Below are 26,558 nucleotides of genomic sequence, written 5' to 3' on the forward strand. Positions count from 1 at the left end.
TGTGGCTAATGGGGCAAACTAAAAATTTATTTAATAAGTGAATTTGCCCATCCCCTTCTTTCCACAGTACCCTCTAAAGCAACCCTTGAAAATACTACACTGAGAGTCAGGAGACCCTGATAAATGGGTTGAGCTTGCGTGTGTTTTAAATGATTTTAAGGAAACCCTTGTGTGGAGGAGGAGGGATTTCTTAAAATTGGGCAAAAAGCTTTCTGCAGAAGAAGGTCTTCCTTTCCTAAAAGGCCCCTTCTTCTTGCAGAAGGTAGGTATAAAAATAGCACAGCTTTAAAATTCCAAACATTTCATTTTCACTAATGACCACAGCAGATCTGATTATATCTTCAAGGGTTTAACAAATGTCTGATGACATAAAAGTGTCTTTACTGGCATCTTAAAGCAAGAGAGAGATCACCACAGCCACAGACCATGTTCCTAAGGGAACTTGGACTAACCATGTAAAGACCCTTCTATAGGCCTTGAAAATCCTGCGGAATGTTATGGCTGATGTGATCTGTCAGTCTTCTCAGGTGAAAGCAAGGGAAAGCAGGTTCAATCCCTTGCCAGCTGCAGTTTTCAGCCTTCACAGGCATGAGGACTAGCAGTCTGTATAGGAAATGAACAGAAGGAGGGGTTACCTTCCACAGACATCACATAGGTGGCAGCCTCACACTTAGCATCCAGGCTGGAAAAGGGCGGAAGGGAAACAGCTGGGTTGTACAATCTTGTAAGAAAGTTACTGTACTGTAGGAATGAGTAATTACCAGCCATGTTTTCTGAAGTGTGTAACTCTTCAGCTTTTGTATGATATTCCTTGCAATAAATAGTCTCATGGATTCAAAGTGTCCTATGTCAGATTGCCAGAACAATGGTCTGCACAGCCAAGATCCTGTTACAGTGGCCTTCACATTCTTTAGTGTTCTAAGGGCTATCGTCAGTTTCTTGAATTGAACCCAAAAGCCGACCAGCAGTCATTGCAAGAATAGGAATAACATGTTCCCTTCATTCAGCTCTGATACAGCTGTTGTAGGCAGAAGAATGTCTCACGCAATGGATGGTTCCAGGACACATAAACTATCTCTTGTTTGGGCACATTGGTGTGTAACACGTTGTAGTGCAGCAAGTGATCTGTCTTTTCTATCAGGTTGGTCTATTGGACTGTTCAGCAATGCGATCAGCAAGTCCCGCTCACATCCAGGGAAAGGAAATTGAAGTAGCACGCTGTGGGGCTTTGGCACTCTGGAGCTGCAGCAAAAGTGCCAGGAATAAGGAAGCAATACGTAAGGCTGGAGGCATCCCCCTGCTGGCTCAGTTGCTCAAGTCTCCCCATTCAAACATGTTAATACCTGTGGTAGGAACTTTGCAAGAGTGTGCATCAGAGGTAAGCAAATACAGATGACAAAAAAGCAGAATCTGAGTTGAAGTAAAAGCATGCAAATGATTTTGAAATCTAGATCCGTACTAAACAGTATTATTGACTGTTAGTACAAAATAGTTTCAGTGAAAATTATTGAAATCAGATAGCACAGGTAACATTTTAATATATTTATAAATAAGTCATTTTGACCTATGTGTTGTTTAGGCTGTAGTCAACATAATCTAAAATAAAAACATCATCTTTGGGATTTATTGAAATGAACATAGGAACCCTATACTGAGTCCAACCCTTGAACCATATAGCTCAGTATTGTCTATTTGACTAGCACTGATTCTCCATGATTTCAAATACAAGTCTTGCCAAGCTCTGGCTGAAGATTCCAGGCATTGTGCCTGTCAAACTATGGTTCAGAATCAAACACATTTAAAAAACCTCTCCTTTTGAGCCTAAAGGGAGGCATTTCTCGACTTGAGATAGCACTTCCTTTTGGAACAAGCAAGCAGCAGCGTCTACCAAGTATTTCCTCTCCATCCAGATCCTCCAGTGGTCAGATCAGCATGGAATACCTAAGAGCCCAACCTGTGGATGAACATACTCTTTTTCCTTAGCTTCTCCTCTGTTCCTCTTTCATTGTTCTTTCTCCCTACTATATTGCACCTTCTGTGCTATGTGGAGAGAGGTTCTACTGGAGAAAAGAAGCAGTTTTTCTTCAGCCTTGCAGTTTTGGTTTTTCCTACCTTTCTTGGTGGCCAGGGAGTACCTAACATCTGGAGTGTGGCCATGAAAGGAAATCATGACCTGTTTTGGTACTAGACAAGAGTGAGCAGAGATGAATGGCCAGGTCTTTCCACCTAAAACCAGTAATTTCACAGTCAGGAATCCCTTCCACAGTTTCTGGAGTGGGTCAAAGAACTGCGGTAGCAGGAGATCTAGGGGGTTTAGCAACAAAAGGGTGGCTTTCCCACCAAACAAGACTAACTTTCCTTGTAAGGGAATGGCAAATCCGGAGTAAGGCATAGCTCCAAATACAAATGTAAATGAACTACCAGATCCTCTTTGTGGCATTCATTAGATTCCCAGTTATGAATTCCCTGCTCTTCATCTTCATTTGATTCATCTCTAGCCGTAGAGGCACAGTGATGTCCTTTAAATGTTATGAAAAGGATAAACAAGAAGGAAACAGGGAGTGTGGAAGATAGGGCCAGTAACAAGCTGTAGTCTTCACCCTTAATGGGATCCTATAGACTTTGGGGGATTGTCTGAGGAGCAGGATGTCATGGAATTGCTTCAGATCACACTGTGGTTGTCCCAGTAACATCTTTTTCATTTTGTGAAGTGATCTGAATGGACTAAAGGAGCCAGGAGAGTAGAAGCAACTCTCTGCAGAGGATTTCCATTACATTACTTGGCAACAGCTTCCAAAACTTCAATAGCCAATTCTGCCTTTCACAGAATCATAAAATAATAGAGTTGGAAGGGGCTATGAAGGCCATCAGGTCCAACCCCCTGCTATTGCAGGGCACCAATTTACACCATCCCACTCAGATGGCTGTCCAGTTTGGTTTGTTTGTTTGTTTTTAATGCCTCTAGTGTGGGAGAACCCCCCACCTCTCTAGGCAGTTGGTTCTATAGTTGTGCACAGTCCTAAGGTGGTTCTAATACCAAATCCCTCCTTCATGCCCAGGTTCATTCCCAAATTCCTAGGTCCACAGGTTGCAAGAGCCTTACCAGCTTGCTGCCTGAATTTGAATGGAACTGGGTGTGTGCAGAGTGCATTTTCTTTTATTTTGCTGGAACCTTTGAGCTCCAGAAAGATAAATCTTTGTGCTTTTCAGGGGGAATCTCTGGGGAATAAAGTGTTCAACTTACAGGTGGCTTTTGGAATGCATAGTGCAGGCCTGTCAGATCCCGAGAAAGAGAATGACACATTTCCTTTGTATCCACAGCTGCTTTTAGGGCAATATTCTCATAGAACTCACCTGTAGGGCTTCAGTTTATACATTTTCAAAACACTGTAAGAGAAGTTTGTTTCTGCATCAGCAGCATTGGGCTGTTTGGTACTTCAGAGGGTGGTGAAGCAGGTGTTCACCCTCTGTGATGAATGATTGCTGTATTCTAAGGTGTGGAATGCCCTTCACAATGCTCAGAAGATAGAAAGTCATCATAAGAATTTTTCCATTTTCTCTTGAGCCTTATGGAGGACATTCCACCCCTCTCATGCCTCTTCCATGATCAGTTCCCCACCCCAAATTAAAGGCTTCTGCCAGCATCCTGTCTGTGGCACCTGGTAGACAGGGACTCCTGGGTGCATTCTTTGATGCCCTCTTCCTGGTTGTTCTCTGTTATGGGTGTTTCCTTCTACTGTGGCACAGGTTGCTCACTGATTTGCTTTTATCAGATAGGTTGCAATTTAGTGGCCCCCCACCCAGCAATATCTGCTGGTCACTATAACTGTTTTCAGCAAGGGGTTGAAAAGTAGTTCTTTTCCTGTCTCATCTAAAAGATTCAGATAGCTCCTCCCCTAGGAGCCAAAAGATTTGTTTGAAGACTCTGCTTGCTTGTTTCAGGTGGATGTACCATCTCAAGATGAGGAATGCCCTTTGTAACCTCAGAAAACAAATTCACAGGAACCAAATTTATCTCACAGCATTCCTGCAATGTTTGTATATAGCAATAGGTTTTATAACCATATAAAATCATCTCTTATATACTAGATAAAATATTATATATGCAGTCAAATGCTGCAACATATCTGTTCAGCTTCTAGAAAAGTTTTTTTAAAGATGTATATTTCTAATACCAAATGTTGCATTGGTTTTGCTTGATTGCCATGGCAAATATTTGCAACATCAGTTTAACATCTTAGGGCAGTTAAAGTTAAGCATGTTTAAGTTTCACCGATTCAGATGGGAAAGTTAAACACATACTTAAATCTTGCCCATCATAATTAATAGGACTTAATGTACTTAACTTTTGGATTGTGCCCAAGGTTTGTAGTACTGTGTTGCAGTAGCTGTTGACACTTTCCATCTTAATTGTTCATGTGTTTATGCAATGAGTCTTAAGTTCAAGCCATTAGAAAACAGTTTTATCCTGGGAACAATGACTTCCAGTTGGTACAATGTGGGACAATTACCTTCTGTGTGAAAGCTTTGATTCTTCACACAGAGAGAACAGAGTAACTATATGATGAAATATTCTAATTAGGATCTCAAAACCTCACCACATTTTCATAAATACCTTCACCTGGTGAGTTTGAAATGGCTCTATATATTGATTTCATTGTTTATTTATATGCTGTACACAAGCTAGTACATAACCATGGTTTGAGCCATTAAAGTTCTCCCATAGTTTTTTTTGTCTTTTGAATCATGGCAATTAATTTGTTAATGGAACCTGATATATTTATTGAAACTGTTTTTAGCTGTTTTAAAATTTTGTCTGTTAAGCAGGGTAGGGGGTGTTGATTTTGTGTTGCAGTGTTTGTGAACTGTACAGAAAGCTTGTATTATTGGATAGTATAGAAATCGAATGAAGGTGTAAATAGAAACATAGAAACAGAGCAAGTCAGAAGGGGTCTGCCGGGCCATCTAGTTTGACCCCCAGATCCAGCCAGCTCTGCTCATGACATGCCTACCATGAATGAAATGCATCTGTTGATAAAACATAATCCGTATAATTTGCATTTGTAGCCAAGCTATAGAATCGCAATCAAACATGAGAAGATGATTGAGAACCTTGTGAAAAATCTGAATAGTGACAAGGAGGAGCTTCAAATGCATTGTGCCAGTGCTATTTTTAAGGTAAGGAAGGCTTCTGTGATCAGAATAAATTTGCAGCAAACTATTTCCCCTAACAAATGACAGCCTAAGTTGGATAGTTATGTAGGAAGGAAGTGAGGGGAAGCATTCACATCCTTCTTCCTTACAAAGACTGAAAAACTTTGGACGTAACATGAGTTCATAAGCTATCTGTGCTCATTTTACCAAGAATTTGTAAGAGAAAAGTAGGTAGCCTGCTTTGAGACATACCAAAAATGATTAGCCCTCGATTCCTAAGATATTCTCAGCTGTATAGACACAACAGCTGTGAAGCATACAAAAATAAGTAAAGGGTGACTGCAGTTATTCTGTTGAGATGTTCCTGTGTCCCATATGACCCAGGACTCTGAAGGCCCCCTCTCCATGTGTTTAAAGTACACACAGAAAACCTCTATGTGAGCAAGATTGTCTTGAAAGTTTTCACTGGAGTTCATGCAAAGGTTTTTACTGGAACACTGGAGCACAATACAAGGCTAGTAAATAAAACCCGTTCATTTTAATGGGACTTCACATGCTCTTTCTTTCTCATTGTTCACATTTTAATTCTTGTACTTATTCCTCATTTTTTTCCATTTAGTGTGCTGAAGATCAGGAAACACGTGACCTTGTTAGGCAGCATGGAGGCCTAAAACCCCTTGCTACTTTGCTTGCTAATTCTGGAAATAAAGAACTTTTGGCAGCAGTTACGGGAGCAATCTGGAAATGTGCAATCAGTAAAGAAAATGTGACAAAGTATGCATTTTTAAATAAATATAGTTAGCATCCTCTGATGTAATGACAAAACAAGCATCTGACCAAGAAGTTGCTATATGAGTTTCTTAAAGGCACAATTAGATGCTGTAAATACGTATTCATGTTCACTTTGAAATTAGTCATGGAAGCCCTACTAACTAGCCCAGTCTAGTTATTTTAAAGAAATACAAATATGCTAAAATATGGATCGGTATATTTGACAACCCACTCAAATTAAGGTCAGCATGTAGTTCCCAAAGAACAAACTCCTGTGGTCCATCTAGACATCCTAGAACTATTGAAATGTTATAGTAAAGCAAGCTGCTAATTTTGATGAATTTACACCTATAACTACATATAATTGGGCTAGATGGAGCAAATGTTAGGTAGATCTATAGTTGACTACAGAAATGGACTCGGAGAATGCTTCTCAATGTTACCTTCTCAAGACTGGAAAGAGGTAATGTGTTGATTACCACAAGGCTCAGTCCTAAGATAAGTCAGCATTTTTTATTAATAACTTGAATGAAAGGTGTGTGAAATGCTGATCAGATATGCAGCTGACCAGAAAACTGGGGGGATAGCTAATGTTCTGGAAGACAGAAACAAAATTCAGAGTGATCTTGATAGGCTGGAGCACTGGGCTGAAAGCAACAGAATTAAATTCAATAGGAACACAGTTCTACACCTAGGAAAAGGGAACACAATGTACAGTTAAAAGATGGGAGAAACTTGTCTCAACAGCACTACAAGCAAGAAGGATCTTAGAATTGTAGATCACAAACTGAATATGAGCCAACAATATGATGTAGCTGCAAAAAAAGCAAATGCTATATTGGGCTGCATTAATAGAGGCATAGCTTTGAAATCACATGAGGTGCTGGTCCCCCTCAATTTGGCAGTTGTTGAGCCCCATCTTAAGTATTGTATCCAGCTCTGGACACCACAGTTCAAGAAAGATGCGGACAAACTGGAAAAACTTCAGTAGAGGGGAACAAATATGATCAGGCAACTGGAAACTAAGCCCTATCAGGAGATTCTGAAAGCACTGGACATGTTTAGACTTGAGAAGGGAAGACTAAGGGGAGATATAATAGTTTTTTTTTCAAATACTGGGAAGATTGTCATAAGGAAGAGGGCCAGGATCTCTTCTCTATCTTCCTAGAGTGGAGGACATGGTATAATGGACTCAGGTTATAGGAGCACCATATATGCCCAGCCGCCCCTTGAGATCAGCGGGAGAGGCCCTTCTCCGGGAACCCTCCGGGAAGGAAATTAGGAGGGTGGCTACTCGGAGGAGGGCTTTCTCTGCGGTGGCGCCCAACTTATGGAACACGCTCCCCAGAGAGGTCCGCCTGGCGCTGTCGTTATTTGCTTTTCGGTGCCAGGCGAAAACCTTTTTATTTAAGCGGTATTTTAACTGTTAGTATTAACTGATTTTATCTGGCCAGGGCGGCTTATTTTATATTGTATTTTTTGGATTTTTAATGTTTATATTAATTTATTGTTGTAAGCCGCCCTGAGGCTTTGGCGAATGGGGCGGCATAAAAATGTTTTAATAAATAAATAAATAAATAAATAAATAAAACACAGATTCCCAGGGTTTGAACAAAGCGGTAACAGTTAAACTGTATCTGTTACCATTAGACTGTTTTAAAGTACCGTTAATGTATAGCTCTCCAACAGTATAATGCCAGTACAATGAAAGCCAAATACTATGCATTAGCTTCAGACTTTGACATACTTAGAGCAGACCCATTGAAATAAATGGCACTTAAGTTAGTCATAACTAATTCATGTCCTATAAATTTTAGTTCATCTGTTCCATGTATGACTCAGTCTGGATCCAATAGTGCATATTTTTAGAATTCTCAAAAAGGCTTGAGCCCAGTTGCTGTTTTTCAAAGAACTGCTATATATATACACTTTGTTATAGTACAGTTAACTTTAATGTTTCACTACTTATGTTAGATTCAGAGAATACAAAGCTATAGAAGCTTTGGTTGGCTTGCTAACAGATCAGCCAGAAGAAGTCCTTGTGAATGTTGTGGGAGCTCTCGGTGAATGTTGCCAAGAACAAGCCAATCGGAGTATTATCCGCAGATGTGGAGGTATCCCGCCCCTTGTTGCCTTACTCACTGGAACCAATCAAGCCCTTCTTGTGAATGTTACCAAAGCAGTGGGATCTTGTGCAACAGAACCAGAAAATATGGCGTAAGTTCTGCTTTAAAAATATATACACACATTGACACATCATGTTCATGGATACCAGATATTTAGTATGTTTCTCACATGATTAAATAATAGGCTGCAAATGATACTTCATTTTCCCAATAGTTGTATTTTCATTGATTTTTCTTTCTTTTTTTTCATTTTTTCTCTTTTTGTCAAGTCTGTGATGGCTTTTTTTTGAGGGGGGTAAATATGAAAAATACTTCAATTTTGCTATTTGAATGGTAGAACACATGCCATATCACAGACTGCTTTGTAAACTCCTTGTGGTATATAAAGTAGCATGGGGGAGTTGGATGACTGCTGTTTAAGAAACACAACTTCGGAGTTCCAAGCTACTTGTACAGGTCTTTGAATCTTGCCCTCTCTGTCCCAATTTGTCAAGATGAGTGTGTTCTGGCAATAAGAACTTTAAAATGTGCTGACCCCCTTTGCCCTGGATAGCAGCCTTTTTTGACTTTAGTTTTACCTACCACAGGAATGCAGTTTCCAAGGCCTTCTCCAAAAAGGAGTATAACGATCAGGCTGAAATAAGTTTTGCACCCTTGCTAAAACATAACCCTAAAGGCTAAATTAATTGGAGAGGTTCCCTTTTACTGGGGGGAATCTTTAAGTTATTCATTACTGATTTAAAATCTGTTAATATAGACCTTTTAATACAGTATTTATTTATTTAATTTATAGCTATTTATTTATTTAAAGCTTTTTTAGACCATTCCTTACTGTGGTCTCGGGACGGTTTAACAATAAGACAAAATAGAATAAAACACAGCACAACACAGAATATTTGTCAAATTCTTAACCAATCAATAATAAAAATATGAAAACAGTCGAACCTTAAAACATTGGGAAAATAAAAAGGTTTTAGCCTGGCACCAAAATAAATAAATAAAGTGACGACACCAGGCGAACCCCTCTGGGGAACATATTACACGATCGGGACGCCACTGCAGAGATTCCTGATATACTACCATGCAGGGCTTCTGGGCAACATTCAGTATGACCAATGTGCAGGCAAAATCATGATTTTTTTACTTTAGTTCAATGTACAGTTCCACAAACTCTCCAGTAGTAGCTCCATGCTCCTCCGTATGTGAGATCTGCATGTAGTTGTCCAGTGTATGAGAGTGAAAGAGAATGGATCATATTATTTTGGTTCACAAGTTCCCTTTTTAAGTCAGAACTTGGGTTCTGATAGTACAGTTATATGATTTTAGATATCCAAACACATGTACAGTACAGTTGTATTACTCACACAGGTAGTAAAGAATCACTGCATTTAATAGTCAGATAAAAATCAGTAACTTTCAAACTTAAGCCACATAAACATACAAAGCTGCTTTAGAGCATTGGCCATTTAACTCTGTATTATCTACTGCTCCAATCAGCAGCAGTAGCAGCTCTCCAAGGTCTCAGGTAGAGAGGTCTATTTCAGTTGGAAATGCCAAGACCCTCTGCATGCAAACCGCTAAGCTATGGGATGTCTCCCAATAATACCAAAATACTAACCTACCAAACCTGCATTATACATTTCTGCTTTCAGGTACTTTGGGGTAAATATATTTTCTAACTTTTCTGCACATCTAGGCTTAAAAAATTGCATACTTGGCACTAAAAGAGTGCTTTCCTGAAGTACTATTTGAACTGAATATTTTAGTAGTTGTACATGGAAACTAAACAAATACCAAACTAATTTTTTTCCTGCATTGCACATTAAGAGTGTGAACTGAAGAAGACTGTTATTTTATTAAGGAAGTTATTGATATTTGACTTGTATAATGTGAAGCTTGTATGGTTTGAGACCCAAGCATTAGAATTTCATGAGAAATGTTCCTGACGAATGTTCAGGTTAGCATTTGATTTAACTCTTTTGGGAAAGTTTCTGTAAGAAGGTGGGACAGTTCTCCATATTTGAAAAGGGATATAGCTATCTTCTCCTCCAGATTGATTTTGCCTAAATCACTTGATAATAAAAAAAAATGGCGCAGTGATTCTACCTTCCTAAAAGAAGTATTTGTTTCCATGCTCTGGCTGTCGCTCAGTGACAAGATAGGGCTGGCGTGTAAGCATGGCATATGTTGAACAGGGCTAGTCAAGTTTTAGAAAAGGTTGAGTCACTTTCATGTTGTAACTCACAGAGGATTATAGCACATTGTGTATTATTTTTAAATTAACCAAAAAGTAGCAATGTTATGAATTTGCAAAGAAATCTGAACAGCCAACTGGAAAGAGTAAAACTTCAAAAGTATACCTATTGCTTCCATATCCATTATGAACAGTTTTGTTCAAAAATGGCCTTATATTTAACTTCAGATTTAGCTTTCAGTGTTAAGGTTTTCAGTCTTAGGCACTAAAGGGTAAGCTTTTTTAAAAGAAAACCATCCAGATGTAGTTTGAGTTTCTCATTTACAATACTATTTATCAAAGCAGTTTGTAACAATTTTTTCTTGTTTAAGTCTAAGAGAGTTGAATTGTGGTTTTCAAAAAGATGAGATTGTGCTTTGTAAGATCTGAAACCTGTAATTTTACCAGGGAGCACAATATATATAGTCAGTATAACACTGTTTACATTTGTGTATGTGGTCTCAGTTGGCAGGAGATGCAGTCAGACTTCTCAAGAGTCCTGGCATATAATGGTGTAACAAAAAAGATGATAGATATAAGAAACAGATGTTGAGGGTGTGTGCATGTGTCTTTGAGTAAGTCTAGGGCTTGTTTACCCTGGAAATATTCAATATCAAATTATTAGAGCACAAGAATGACTTGCTGTAGATTAAGATTGTTAACATGTAGAAAGAGAGACTTCATTTAGAACTGTTATCTTGGCAGTAAATCATATTTAGTCCTGGCAATCCAGGAGATCTAAACACATGTATTAAAGGCTTCTTGGTTAAACAAGCAAGTGTCCCAAACAGTAATCAAGGTTGAGGAAATATATTCCAATATAAATTACACAAGTAATCAATTCTGCTTGTGACCAAGTTTGGCTTACATACAGGAGTGTTTTAAGAAACCATTAGAGCTGTGCTGGAATGATAGTCTGCCAGGGGCATGCTAGTGGGATTCCGTCAGAGCAAGCACCAAGAAAATAGTGCAAGACAAATTTGACCAGTCTAGAAGTCTTTGCAGAATAGCCTCTCTGGAACTGTAGGTAAATATGCTCAGCAGCTCTATAGGCAAATTGCTGGGGGAATACATTTAACACTTTTGGAAGGGCAAACAAGCTGGTCAGATTAATTGGATAGGCAGATCAGAAGCAAACAAACAACCAGAGCAGAATTCCAGGAAGCAGTTAGGAGGAATGGTCAAACAGGAAAAACCTGAAGATGCACACTAATAGTCCCACAGAGTATGGCCCTCATTCATATGATCACACGATCACAAGAACATGCAAGATTTGGCCTCACGTGATCACAAGATTTGCCAACAGCCTAGTAAGGCTGAGGTGAGGAGAGTGATTGTATGTACCAATGTCTCCATGTAGAAACCCTCCATTTGCAGAGCTGAAGTTGCTGGAAATAGTCCAAAGGAAAAATAGTACACCATTTCTTCTAAGCCAAGAGTAGGCAACCTTCTGCAGATGTGGGCACCTTTGCTGATTTGGGAAACTGTCTGGTCACCAAAACAAAATGGGTTTGAGGCGAGGCATGGCAAAGGATAAGTAATCTGCCTAAAAGACAGTATACAAGATGGCATCTGACCACAACATGCTATTCCTTTGAACCATGTTCTTCAGCAACACATTTCATAGCAATCCTAACTGCTTATAAGAAGATGTGTTATTAAAAAATGGAAGAGGTACAGAACCTTGGTTGGCTCCAAGGAAGGTACTGTAGGGTATATTGGTGCTCATGGCCTCTGTGTTGCCTATCCCTGCTCTAAGCCCTCCCTTAACCATGTTATGGGATTATTATCATTCACATGGACTGAGGAAGGCCATACAAGTTCTGTTTAAGCTTAAGCTTCTTTGGGTCCAGCTTTCATACAGTTGCTTATACAAACTCAACAGGTTGCATAACTCCCTTGCTTCCTATCTTACCTCTCTGAATTGGCTCAAGAACTCTATTTTTCCTTGAAGTCCTAAAGTCAGCCTTTGAGGTGTTTTTCTCAATTTTGTATGAGGTATGGGCACAACTCAGAGAAGCATTTTCAGGTTTTGTGCAAGCAAGCCAGCCAACAAGCTTATTAAATTACTCCGCAGACAGTATCAGACATGAATACTACTAATTAGTATTAGAATTAGAAACAAAACTGATAAAGCTTACATATCTTATAAGTCTTCTTATTGTACATATCTTATTTTGTGTAATTTGGCTAGCTATTCAAATGTTTCTTACTCTTCAAAATTGCCAGCATTCCTGCAGAACCCCAATCTCACATTCAGTTCAGCCCTATTAAATATATCAAATATTTGTTTGTTCAAGATATTATCAAGAATAAAATCATATCCTGTCAATAAAATATGATTTAATTTTCTATGGCATTCAGCTCATGTGATGAAAATCATAAGCCATTTTTATTAGGCCATCCTTAACTTAGATACTAAATGATGTGAACATTTTGACCTAACATCAGCTGAGAAGCTAGAACCACAACATTGTCTAAAAAGCTCGTTAGGAATTTATATAAATTTAGGTGCCAACAAAAGTAAACATATTAAGATTTACATGCTAGTTCTGTTAACTATAGAATTATGGGGTGGGGGGTTCAGCTTCGACTAGGACATTTTTGCACATTGGCTATGCAGGCCAATCATATTCCTCAAAAGAAGTTATTCCTAAATAACTGTTTATTGCACCATAACTTTAAAAAGTTTCACCTTTTGAGCTTATCATGGCATGGCATGGCATGGCATTTATACCCTGCCTATCTTCCTGTTGGAAGGAACCCAAGGTAGCTTAAAAGAACCTTTTATTCTGTTTAATGGGATTTATTCATGCATGAATAAACATGAATATATGTTTATTTCTCTCATTTTCTTTGAAAAAGGAAATTGTACCAACAGTATAAAAATTTGTTTCCTGAAGTCAATCCTTTCTGCACAGCTAGGTAGGCATTCAACATAACTTACCCCTCTGTTGGTTTTGGTTGCATCTCCAAGAATCAGGAAGGAAGGACTTGTTCTTGCTAGCAGGAGGACATTTTGCCCACCCTGTAAAGTTATTCAAATTGTTGTTTCGTAGTATGCACCCCTTTGTTCTCAGTCTGATTTGGCATTGGATGGGAATGACTCTACTCATCCCTAGTGTGACAAAATAATAAACCTGGTTGCAATATTACTGTAATAGTTTGTTTACAGCTACCTTTTGGGACAGTTTTTTTTCTTCATTACAGTTCTTTGCTCTCCTGGAGATTAGTAGGAAGTTCCGACAATCCAGAAAGGGTTTAGCTCTGGCTTCCTGATCCTGGGGGCAAGTCCTAACCCAGTGCAGAATTTGCTGCTGCCTACAAGAAGAACAGACATTAACTGGATATAAAATTTATTTTCCTCTTTTTCCAGCCAAGCCCAACATTTTTGTCCATTTACTTTTGCAATGGCTTTTTCATCTAATCTCTGCTTTTCATAACTGTGCAAAAAGAATGGATGTGAGACTTTCAGCACCAAAGGACAGGCATGTTTTATCCACCCATGTTTGACCACAGGTGGCACTTCATGGAATGATCAGGCAGCACAGAAGATGGGAGATGGGATGCAGTGCAGTGGGAGAGGAAAGACATGGACGTTAGTAAGGGATGAGTAAGAGACAGGCTATGACAAACCAGAGCCAGGAAACCAGTTTTGTCTGAAACCATTTGCGGAAGGATTTGGCATTCCTTAGTTGTGTGACGTGGTGCCAGAGTGTGGAGGCAAATGGGCCAGAGTGTGGACCAAGTATAAATGGATTGTTACAAATGATGAAAACAGAACTTAGGTAGAAAGGAAGACAAGTGCAAAATGGCAGCAAGTACAGCAATGGCATTTTTAATGAATATTCTGAAGGCAAGCACAATGAACTGAAGGATTCCCCTCAGAGAAATCTAATTCCAAAGACCAAATAATTGCCTCCGTATGTGAGCTAGCATAAGTGGATGGAATGCTAACTTCTTATCTGGGAAGCATAACTTCAAGTCCTCAGCCATGTATGATCCCACTGTGTGACCTTGGTCAAATTTCTATTTGTCAAGCTCAGTTTCTTAACTGTTGATAAGTAACTTTGAATGACCAACCCCTCAACAAAGGGCTGGTGTGAGAAACAGTAAAAAAATTTAGTACTCTTTGCAGAGTTGTAAAAATGTTCTATATCTGATGATGGAATACTGATTTTTCTGAAATAATTTAATAGTGGTTCTGAATTCATTCAGTATACAGGTGCCTTAGCTTTTACAGTCATTTTTCCTCATGCAGAACATCTTTTATATCTACTTGCATGCTGTATCTTTTTTTACAGGTTCTTGGTATAAAAATTGATTTGCTGCTTTCTATGTAGAATGCTGGTTTGTGTTGCTGGCATCCTTCGTACTGGCAGTGTAAATCTCCCTGCCTTGTTTAATGTTTCAAATTGTCCTTACTCCTCTCCAAAATACCTGGATGTTGGAAACAAAATTATATTACCAGGTTGCATCAATTTAAATAAAGCTGTAGTTGCTTTAGACAAAGGGTTCATGTCCTAAATCATTCTGTCTGCATCAAAATAATTGTATGATTACGTACTGGGCTGATTTTCTACTTACTTTTCATTCCTGGCAAACTCATTTTACATAATGAACAGAAATTAGATGTTCTTGTTTGATTTTTATTTGGATAAAATCTGTATTTTATTTTATTTCCAAAATAATGTATTCACAATTAAATATGTGGACAGAACTGTGTAGAATTAAACATCTGAGGTTATAAATCAAAGTATGCCTGATTTTCTTTATCTTCACTTCATCTGCTTTGAATTTTACATATCTTCCTGAACAAAGCCATGTTTGTAAAGGATATTAAGTTTTGTTTGGTCTTCCTCTCCATTTTAAAGTACTCAGTGGACTTTAATATGAAGTTATGATCCTCTAGACTGATTGATATATAAACATAAGACAGATGGTTTAAAGATGACTCTGATGATAATTCATTTTTCAGCTAGACTTGAAGATACTTTGATTACAGTATGTTTAAGCAATTATAACACGGTATTCAGTGTTAGTCTTGTTGGTAGGGAATGCATAGGAAACAAGTTGCACGTTATTCGTGCCCAACAAAGGATGTACTGTGGTGTGACCCATTTTAATTTTGAATTTTAGGTTAGCAACATAGAAATTTAAAATATGTCATACAGCAAGGTAAATAAATTAAACATAGACTCAATGTAGAGTTAAGTACATACGTTTTTGGCATAAATATTTGTTTTGGAAAGTATTTGTTGGTATATGAAAGAAACCAGTATGTTTGAATTTTAGTTTGACTTTGCATGCAGCTTGTTAAAAAGTCACATGGTTTGTTTTTAAAGTTTACAGGAGCCCTAGCTATATAATACAGTTTATTTTATTTTATTCTATTTTATTTTGAGAAAATATTTTTAAGGTGAAGTGTTGTGGGAAAAACATCGTACAGCATTTACGCAATTCAACAGGCCATCGGTTATTTGAAGGTTGCTTTCACCCTCAGACAAAATATGCTGCTTGGGTTCAGATGACACAACGAGCCACGACTGGGCAGGTTATTACGCCGATAGTGCCTGGCCTATGCTGGCATGCATCGTGACCTAAAGAACCCTTCTTGTCTTGTTTAAGCTGGGATGATTGTGCAGACTGGATCACTGAGAAAGTGTATCTTGCTTGGAAATACTTTTGTACAATCTTCCATTTATAAAGAACTATGGCATGTTTCAGTGAAAAATAGTATCATAATGTCACATGCAACTTGTTGATAAAGAATAGTACATATGCCTTACAACATAAGCTAATTTGTAGATTGCCTATTTTATATCTTCTCTTTTCAACTGAATATGTTCACTGTCTCTCTTTAACAGAATAATTGATCGCTTGGATGGAGTTCGTTTATTATGGTCTTTGTTGAAAAATCCTCATCCAGATGTTCAGGCAAGTGCAGCCTGGGCTATTTGTCCTTGCATTGAAAATGCAAAGGTGAGAAGATACTTTTACTTCGTTTTTTAGATTGCTAGCAAAATGCCCACCAAATATTATGGACTTTGCAATAACCAGAATAATTAAAGGCATGAAGGCAGGGATTGGGAGTGGATGCAGATGTTACAAAGGCACCAACCAATCCCTAGAAACAATTATAGTGGACTTAGAAGAATGGGAGATCAATGAGAATTTCTACCAGGTGAAATATCCTAGCCAAAAAGTATGCAAAATGTACTTTAAATTTTAACTCCTGGTGAGCTGTAGTAGATTTTTAAAGCTTAACAACAGTGACTACTTCCTTCTTTAATTAGGTTGCTGAAATCAAGAAAGCTTGCTTTCCATGGATCTACTGTGGGTATGATTAAATTAGGATCCAGCCTATTGAAAATACAATACACACACATTAAACAGAACAATTCAAGTAGATAACTATGCCTATATATTGATACAGGGAGAGGAGGAGAACTGTGTAAGCCATTTTGGGTTCCTTGTAAGAGTAAGAAAGGGAGAATATAAATACAATGTAATGATGATGATAATAGACACTATTAAAGGTAAAGGTTTCCCCATGACATTAAAGTCCAGTCATGCCTGACTCTTGTTGGGTGGTGCTCATCCCCGTTTCCTAGCCGAGGGAGCCAGTATTTGTTCACAGACAGTTTCCGTGGTCATGTGGCCGGCATGACTAAACACCAAAGTGCACGAAACGCTGTTACCTTCCCACTGAAGTGGTATCTATTTATCTACTTGCATTTGCATGCTTTTGAACCGCAAGGTTGGCAGGAGCTGGGACAGAGCAACGGGAGCTCACCCTGTTGTGCAGATTCAGACTGTTGACCTTTTGATCAACCAGCACAGCAGCACAGGAGTTTAACCCACTGTGCCACCTGCTTCCCATTAATAGACACTATATTCTCCAACAATTATGCCTCATATTTAATTACTTGTTTTATCTGTGTATTGTAATAGCAACAACACTACAATGAAATCCATTACCCTAATATGTATTTTCAAAGTGTTGTTGTTTTTTTGTTATAACAGTCAAGTAATGTAATCATAATCAAGAGAATTAGTAAGCAGATTGCACAGGTACTTAACGTTACTGGGGGCAGGGTGTCTGCTGGTACTATAGAAGGGAGTGTGTCCTTGTAGGGTACATCTCATGTTAATTTGTCCTGCTATGTTCTTTTGAAATACCAGTTTCTGTGTTCCAAGTGTCCCTCTCCACCATATATTTGAAAGCTGCAGTGTCCCTCTAAGTTGTTGGGAATTCTTCCATTGCCTACCTATCAAAATTTTATCCACAATAGTTAGGGCAGCTAAAAGGCTCTTACTCTAATGTATCAGAGCTTGTCAAAACATGTAGCAGTAAAGTTACAAATTATCACACTGATTTTCATCCTGCATTATTACTAAATCAATGTATTAATCAACTTTCTCCTACAAATGTCAGTTATGTTGCATATACCAGCATGAATTGCAGTGTATCTCAGCCTCCAAAAGTCTACAAATTATAAGTTTAAAATATTCTTCCAAACTAGGAAATAATGGATATAGGCATACAGATAAGTAAGTGTCCTTGTCTGTATGTGTATATAACTGACATGCCAAATGAGCAGAGGCAGACAGCTTGTGGCCCTCTTGGCATTTGGGCTTGCAAGTCATTTTAGCTCCAGTCAGCCTAGCCAGTGGTGAAAGATGATGGGAGTTCTAGGCCACAATGTCTGGGAGATTGCAAGTTGCTCACCCCTGGAAGAGGGGAAAGCTAGTGTATCCTTACAACCTTTTTGACCCTTCATGAGCCATCCCATACTGGGTTAACCTTTTGAGTAAAGGGGGCTTAGAAAACCCTCACCTTGGCAAGGGATATGCTTTCTTAGCAATAAGTAGAAACGCTGGTGCTTCCCTTGGCACATTACCATGGTTTAAATGAGTCTGAAACAAATTTAGTGCTGACAGTATCCAATGCAACACCTACATTACATTGCACTAGTATAAAAGATCTCTACTCCTGCCAGTAGTAGTGGTAACTCAGTGGATAATGCCCAGTGGCTTTCGTCCAGATTTAAAACTGTTTAGGGTATGCTGCAAATTCATGAACATAACACAGTAGAAACTAACGTGACACAGTATGTTCTCTTCACATAAGGTGTTTTTCATATATTTGTGAGAATGAGCTACTTCTAGTAAGCTATATTTATAGCACTACACCATGGTGCAACACCAGGACCTGCAATTCACAGTAATGCAAGATCAAGATAAAATCAAGAAGGTTGTGGAGTGGAAGTCACCAAATGTTAAAATTTAGGACAGGTAATTTGCAGAGTTACTTCCTCAATTTCATGATATGGAGTAGGGCATGATCCACAAAATATGAAACTCTTTCTCTTCTTTTCCATCACAGACAGCGAAAACCAGAATTGCCTTGGCTATCTGCATTGGTGAATAGCAGGAGGGGAGAGGAGGCAGCATCAGCACTTCCTTGCATTATGGCAAGCGGTGCTGTTTCATTACGGCAGCAGCAACTGTTATTTCATAGTGTTAAACAAATTTATTTTGATATGTTTGTGAAAACAGAACACAAATGAGCAGCCATGTAGTCAACAGATTCATCTTAACAGACGTCGATTTAGATTAATTAGCTGGTTAATTCAATAGCTACAAACCGTAACGGTAGAAGTAATTGCTGTGACAGAGTAGAAGCATATTAGCCAATCAAAGCAAATAATTATGAAGAATTGCAGTGAAAAGTGTTCTGAGCTCTGTTGATATTGGAAAGTCATTTTGTAGTCATGATACTACTTTATTCCCCGTGGTGGATAAAATAAACAGAGAAAATATTCAGAAATTACAAAGTCTTCTTTGTTTTAATCATGGTTGCCATGCTGATCCCGAACAAAGACAGATAGGATCCAAAATTATTCAGATGCTTTTAATTGGAAAAATTAAGGATAACAATCTCTCTAACTGGCCTGAACTTCAGCATGCAAAAAATTAATGAACTAGTACAAGTAGGGCATAATTCTTTATGTACTTCAGTTTAATTTTCTCTTAAGCTGGTGTATTTTGTTGTAACCTTTGAGATTATGTTTGTTCAGTGCTGTTTGTCTTGGTATATTCATAATTCAACACATAAAGGCATAAATTAAGATGTTATGAGTGGTAAGTGGAACTATGTGCTGTGACCTGTGCTTACAGGATGGAAGGCTAGAGAATGTGCTACCCTGTTTCGGCTTTACATGGCATACCTGTATTTCATCAGTTGTGTTCTTTTTAGAATGCATTACATATGAAATCAGTCTATATTGATACTTAGGACTCCTTAATTCAGCTAGGCACCAATATGATCTGTTCTGACTTACACTATTATCCTTTTTTCCTTTTGCAAGGAACCCAGGGCAGTTTCCCCATCCCATTTTTAACCTCATAGCAACAACCCTGTGAGGAAGGTTAGGCCGAGTGTGAGTCACTGGTCCAAAGTCACCCGTGAGCTTCATAGATGAGTGGAGATTGGAACGCAGACCTCCTGCATCCAAGGCCAGCACTTTAACCACCACTCCACACTTGCCATGTATGTCTGTAGTGCTGATGGGTGAGGAATCTGTTTTGGGAGTGGAAATCCATCAGATTTCCTTGGCTCAGCTCCCCAGTCTCCAGCCATCTCTCTCTCATCCCTAAGCTTGCCTGTGCCAAGCATTGGCACAGGTGTCCAAAAGGAGGTGAGTCCAAGCAAGGTTGCCAGGCCAGCTTGCACAGATGCCACCCATGTGGAAGTAGAGTTCTGCTTTTGCATACTTGACTTGCAAGCTCTGCATACTTTGTGCACTCAGTGTTCCTGAGTGTCCATTAATGTTCCTGATTTTGGCTTGACTTGCTTCCTGACCAGGGCTGAGTGGAGGAAAGAAGTCCAGCAAGCACAAGACAGCTGGATTCCATCCAGATCTTCACACCCCTAGTCAATAAGTATTGGAAACAGCAGTTTAGTCTCCCCAGTCCACATGAGCCAACAGCATGGTTAACTGGCTTCCATTTTTCCAGTAACAGCACCAATAGCTCAAGAACCTGCTTTCCAGAATTTATGCATAGACTTGATCTCAAGGATTTCTACCATAACAGTGAGAAAAAATGTGGCTGTTTAGTCACAGAAATCATTGCAGATACATCTAGAACATCCCATTGACTTCTATTTCATCTATGAGATTGTAAATATATGCAAATCTTGCAATGTATATTTGCAACTTTTACCAGAAGTGTAGTCATGATGGTTTGTATGTCTTCAGCCCGTGTTTTTGTTGGTATCTTGTCTAATACATTTAAAATAATGTTTGTCATGGGAAGGGTTTAAAAATCCTGATCATACTATCATAGGCTGCTTGCCTTTATTGTAACTGGAGTTTACAATCTATATGTCCTTTTACCTTAACTGGTTTAAGAAGAGTTGCCAACATACATGTGCACATATATACAAATCTGATGCATGTGTTTGCATATATGTGTGAACAAGGACATCCTGCAACACAAGCCAAAAGCGATTACATGACAACTGAGCTAAACATCTGAACTGATGCTTGGTACGCAAAAAGGATTGAAAATACATGTGAAATAAACAGACATATTTTGATTTTAATTAAACATTCTGTAAAGAAGTCTGGCTTTAGTTCTGAAGGAATAGGAAGCACATTTAGATTTGATTTTAGTTGTCAGTGCAGCTGCAGGCTGTGAACCTGCTGCTCTGTCCCCCTTCAACATGTGATCAGTATTGTCAGCTACTCGCCTGGTAGTTGATTTCCATGTAATGCAGGAATGATGTTCCTACTCTCCAGCGGCTAAATATGAATTCCTCCAACAGCAGCCTTCAGTGCTGTTGATGGAGTACAGAAACACATTTCTTCAAGTAGACTGGATTGTCTAGACTGGAGAGCATAACATTGCAATGGTTTCAAACATTCAGAACATACATTAAAATAACTATTTTATGATTTGTCAAAAACATTCATAACCTTAAACTGTCAACATAATGTTTGTTCCTGGATCACAGTTTTGTTTAAATCCATAGTTTATACATACTGTATCTATGTGGGTGTGCTTTGTTTACTTTCCCACACTTGCATGTATTCTTGCCTGCACAGTGTTCTTCCATAGACATTGGAAGAGGTCATCATTGTTACAGTAATCTTGTCTGACTACTCCTTAGTACTGACTAAAGTGAAAGACTTCTCATCTCCCAAGCTGGAGAACCTCATATTTTGACATTTTAGTTGTAGAATTGATACTCAGCATCCAAGAGATGGTATCCAAGACCCTAATTATTTCCAATTAAATAAATATCTCGCTTGCCCAGTTCCAAGGGCTCAGAGTGGAGAGCAGTGATTCAAAATAAACATGTACATGACAGATAAAACAAGGCTAGAGTAATGACACATCCCAACTGACACAGCTTACCCCAAATGTCTGTATATAATACCGATGTATAATTGGTCCCAGCATTTGTGACTAAGGCATAGGCAGTAGGTGTTAATGCAAATTATTTCACAGTGGCCAAAAAGATAAGGATTTTGTCTTAGCTGCTGGGATCCAGCTGTAATACATTAATAGATGAACAGTCAGGGACAGTAAGTCAGTTGATGCAATTTGGATTGATCCTTGAAGGCTGTGCTGAATCTTAAGAAATGGAAAAATGTTTGCGTACAGTTTCAGTTGAAACTTTTTACTGTTATTTGTCCTTCCCCCACTTTTTGTCTTACGTGTGTATGTACGTTAGTATGAAACAGTATGCCGGAGTGAATGTATTCCGTAAGTGAGAAGCCTTTACAAGTGGATTTTACTAAACTTCATTATGAAATCCAACCATTGATGAAGTGGCCATGTTCTATCACAAATCATTCCTCTAGACCACATACTGTGGTCTGCAGAATCATGTGGCCAATATAGAAAGTGGCATTCTTCATACAATCATGTGTCAAGACATTCGGCTGATGTTTTAATCATTTACGTTTTGCTATTTGTTTTTCTGTCTTATATAATGGTATTTTTGGAGATGTAAAGTGAACTTTCTCCTGTTTGCTACCCGTCTGTAAATGGCCATTGTAAGCTGGGTATATTTCAAATGGTGAGCCATGGAACTGAACAGGACAAGTTCTCCAGAAGAAAATGTAGTCCACAGAGGACTCTTGGTAATTCAAGTTTATTTGCACAGCCACACCATCACATTTTTGGGCAAAAGCAACTAAAGTTGATAAATTGACTTTGACATCTTAAGTTTTCTAAGATGTTCTAAATGGAAAATACTATTTTTTATTGAGAAGCTTTTATCTAGAAAGTTAGAATATTTATAAACACAGTGCCTTTTCAGAGCAGTATTTCATTTACAATAATGCAAACTAAGAAGTGGGTATGGTTCTGCGATGTGAAAAAAGTATCAAACATCAGTATTTTGACATTATGTGTATATGACATGAGACACTGATGTGAAACCAGCAGATGGTGGTGATCTGGTTGCACAAATTGTATGTGGTCCAAAGATGTAACCCCGAAGATTCCAGTGGAAATCCACTGATTTCTACTATGATTTTGGGAAGGTGGGTTCCCCCCCTCCTTTTTTTGGCTTGTTTTTACACAATTTTAGTGGTGATTCTAATTTCTAGATTGTTGCAAATGGGATCCTTGTTATGGTTAAGAAAATAGATCTGAGAAATGAAGAAATGTGTGAACAGCAAAACTGCAAAGGAAGCCAATAACAGCCACTGTAAGTGGCTAAGAGATTTCCACTGCATTATCCATAACTGTCTGATTCATTAATATTTTATATTCCTCTGTATGAGTATGTATCTGATATACGCAGCCAGAACTGATAGCATTACTGACACAACAGAGAAGACACCACAGGAACTGTCTTAGTTTACAGTGCATATTATATAGAGAACTTAAAAGTAAGATTTGCAAAGTAAAGGTCTTATAGGAGAGTTGCACATTTGATGTTGAACCAGTCCCCAAATTTTTAATGCAAACATAATCCCCAACAAGATACAAAATCTCTTCTCCACAACTATCTGCTCTGGAAATAAGCAATGGGATGCAGAGTTAGCAGAGATCAAAATAGTGTTTTCACTGAATTGTTGTTTTCATTATATTAAATGGAAACTGAACCACCTTATCCAGAATCCTGGAGTGACTTTTACACCCGAGCTCACATTCTGTTACACAAAAGTCGATCTACATTTTCGTCCTTCTAGAGTATCGTCAAATGCATGGTAGCAAACAATACCCCCAAATTTCAGTCAGCTCTCTTTTACAGTTTTCTTTCTAACGTGCTTGGGAGAGCTCCCCCAGTCTGTATGGCCATGGGGTGTTTTTGTTACCTCTGTACAATGTAAACATATTGGGGAACAAAATAAGGTTAACTGCCTGTCAACTTACTTAGTATAAGTGTCAGGAAGAGGAGCAAAACAAAAACTAATCCATTCAGTGTGTGCAGTGGGGGAGTGGGAAACACTGTTATTATGCAGACAGCAGATTCTTGCAGGAAGAGCCAGACTGAAGTTACCTGTACTCACAGAAACCCAAAATCCCTTGTTTTGCTGTTTGCAAAACAGTCCAACATTGGCCTTTCATAGGGAGCATTTGCCTCACCAGAGCACCAAAAGCACCTTTGCGTCTGGAATACAAAAATGGCCCAGAAATAGTTGGGGGGGAGGGGGGTTTAATGCCAGATGAAGGTTCAATATTCATTTTTTGTCTTGTCTTCTCTTAGGATGCTGGTGAAATGGTTCGTTCATTTGTTGGTGGCTTGGAACTGATAGTCAATTTGTTGAAATCAGATAATAAAGAAGTCCTGGCAAGTGTATGTGCTGCTATCACCAATATAGCAAAAGATGAAGAGAATTTAGCTGTTATAACCGATCATGGTGTTGTTCCTTTACTGTCAAAATTAGCTAATACAGTAAGTAATACTGTTTTAATAATATGTTTTAACATGTTACCAAAACATGCTGCACAGCAGTCTCCTCTTCTATTTCTTGCTGCCAGTAAGTGTGGCTGCTGAAAGCACTCAGTATGAGATTTGATGAAACAAAAGGAAACTGAATTTTCTGTTTTAAAGAAAATCAGGATATCTGCTAAAAATGACACTTGAGAAGTCCAGAATAAAATACATTGATGTGGTTGAGTTGTGAAGCAGCTGAGGAGAAACAAACCAAGTCCATCTGTCTTTAAACTCTAAACTGACGCTGGGTAATCAAGAGACTAAGCAAGGAAGTGCAACTTCCATTTTGTTCTTAGAATAATCAGTTTTAGTCAAGTGTTATGCAACATTTTAATTCTTAAGATAGTACTTTCTGGTTTGCTCACTTCGATACATGTTTAATCGGATTATTAAACTCTGTCTGGCACAGAGAGAGTCTGCATGCTGTATGGTTTATTGAGCAGTAAGTTGTTGAAATGCATTCTGTGTTACTTATTAGAAATATGAATTGCTTTTCTGTCCAGTGGGCACTGAAACTGATATGCAAAAGAGATAAAATTGCAGCAGTAATGAAACAGAATAAACTGGTAATACATCAGAACAATGAAAAACAGGAGTGGATATTTTCCACCATTCATGTTAAGAGTCTTTTTTGAGCACAGTCTTATGCATTTTTAGTCAGAAAAAGTTGTAAGGCTTGCATAGGCTTGTGCCATGAAAGATGTTACCTTAAGAGAAGAAAATGGGATAAATACCTCAGTGAGCAACTCTATGGTGGTGATTGTTTGCAAGGGATACTATATATATATATATGGGAGTAGAAGTGACCCTGACCACATGGTTCTAGTATACAGATGTTTGCCATTATGCCGTGGGATCTACCACAGAAAATGGCTCTCATGCTGCTAATGTAACATCAGATGGGCCCTTGTTGAGACTGACACAAACATCTATTGTATTTTATTTGTTCACACTGTCTTTTGATGGTTTCAAATATCAGAGAATGCATGTCCAGGGTAACTTATTTTTCCCTTTGGTTTAGAACAATGACAAATTAAGATGCCATTTAGCTGAAGCCATTTCTCGCTGCTGTATGTGGGGAAGAAACAGGGTTGCCTTTGGAGACACCAAAGCTGTTGCTCCTTTAGTACGTTACCTGAAATCAAGTGACTCAGCAGTACATCGGGCGACTGCACAGGCCCTCTATCAACTATCAGAAGATCCCAACAACTGCATCACCATGCATGAAAATGGGGTGGTAAAGGTGAGAAAAACATACCTTTTATTAATGCAGTGATGTGGAATATCTGATCTTAGTGTGGAGGCATCTACACTAGGTAGATCCCATCCCTGTCACCAATGTGAAGAATCACCCCACACTACTAGAAACTTCTCCCTTCATTTCTGCGGTCTCTGTTAAAGTATAGTTAAATTATACCTTTTTCCTTAAAGTAGCTGGTCATTAGGCATGAGACAGAACAGATCAAAGATCAGGAAGATAAACAAAGATGTATAATATTTATAAAGAAGGAATTAAACAAGAAAGCTTATTGATAAATATTGTTGTTATTACTTTTAAACTTTATAGTAACCAGTAACTATACAGTTACTTTACCACCAAAATGGTGTTAAAAACCCAACCTATCTTAAGCCAATTCCCCTATTTATTTTTTTTATTTTATTTATTTTTCGATTTATATCCTGCCTTTTTCCTACAAAGGACTCAAGGCAGCTTACATCATTCTCCTCCTCCAGCTTATCCCCACAGCAACAACCCTGTGAGGTAGGTTGGGCTGAGAGTCTGTGACTGGCCCAAAGTCACCCAGTTGGCTCCATGGCTGAGCGGGGACTTGAACCCAGATCCTCTGAGTCCCAGTCCCATGCTCTTAACCACCACACCACACTGGCTCTGCACCCCAGAGACTGCACCCCAGTTAACTCACAGGCCTGATAATGTGGGCCTGAAAAGCAGTCTTCTTTCTGGTCAGGCTTGACATGAGGTCTTCAGTTTGGTCTACCAGTTGTTTGGTCTTCAGATTACCACCACTAACTGACACTGAGGCTTTAGTAAGGCTGCTCCAGACATCTTCCTCTCATTTGTAGATCTCCTTCAGCTACTGCCTCACATGTGCTCAGTGAAGCCTCCTGACGTTGCAGCTGCTTTCTTTCTGACTGATGTCGTCTTCAGGCTTCCCAGCCTCTCATGAAGACACCTCCTGATAACTGTTGGTCAGGCAGACTGTCCTGAGAGACTCCTCCACAGCTCCTTATATTCACTCCAGTCAGAACCCTTGAACCAGTTGGTGCTGCCAAGATTCCATTGTCGCAC

At 38.7% G+C, this 26,558-nt stretch overlaps 1 protein-coding gene across 4 annotated transcripts in view; it reads left to right on the forward strand.

Moving 5' to 3' along the window:
- The window catches only part of ODAD2 (outer dynein arm docking complex subunit 2), an 84,262-nt gene that overhangs the window by 39,354 nt on the left and 18,350 nt on the right, over positions 1-26,558 (forward strand). For all 4 annotated transcript variants that reach the window (XM_044425313.1, XM_044425311.1, XM_044425314.1 and 1 more), the window contains 7 exons: positions 1,142-1,378; positions 5,068-5,178; positions 5,774-5,928; positions 7,900-8,142; positions 16,152-16,266; positions 24,020-24,208; positions 25,272-25,493. In XM_044425313.1, the coding sequence (XP_044281248.1) occupies positions 1,142-1,378; positions 5,068-5,178; positions 5,774-5,928; positions 7,900-8,142; positions 16,152-16,266; positions 24,020-24,208; positions 25,272-25,493 (1,272 nt within the window). The remainder of the gene's footprint in view (positions 1-1,141; positions 1,379-5,067; positions 5,179-5,773; positions 5,929-7,899; positions 8,143-16,151; positions 16,267-24,019; positions 24,209-25,271; positions 25,494-26,558) is intronic.

This window comes from Varanus komodoensis, unplaced genomic scaffold (genome assembly GCF_004798865.1).
Source record: "Varanus komodoensis strain SLA01 unplaced genomic scaffold, ASM479886v1 scaffold15, whole genome shotgun sequence".
NCBI lineage: Eukaryota > Metazoa > Chordata > Lepidosauria > Squamata > Varanidae > Varanus > Varanus komodoensis.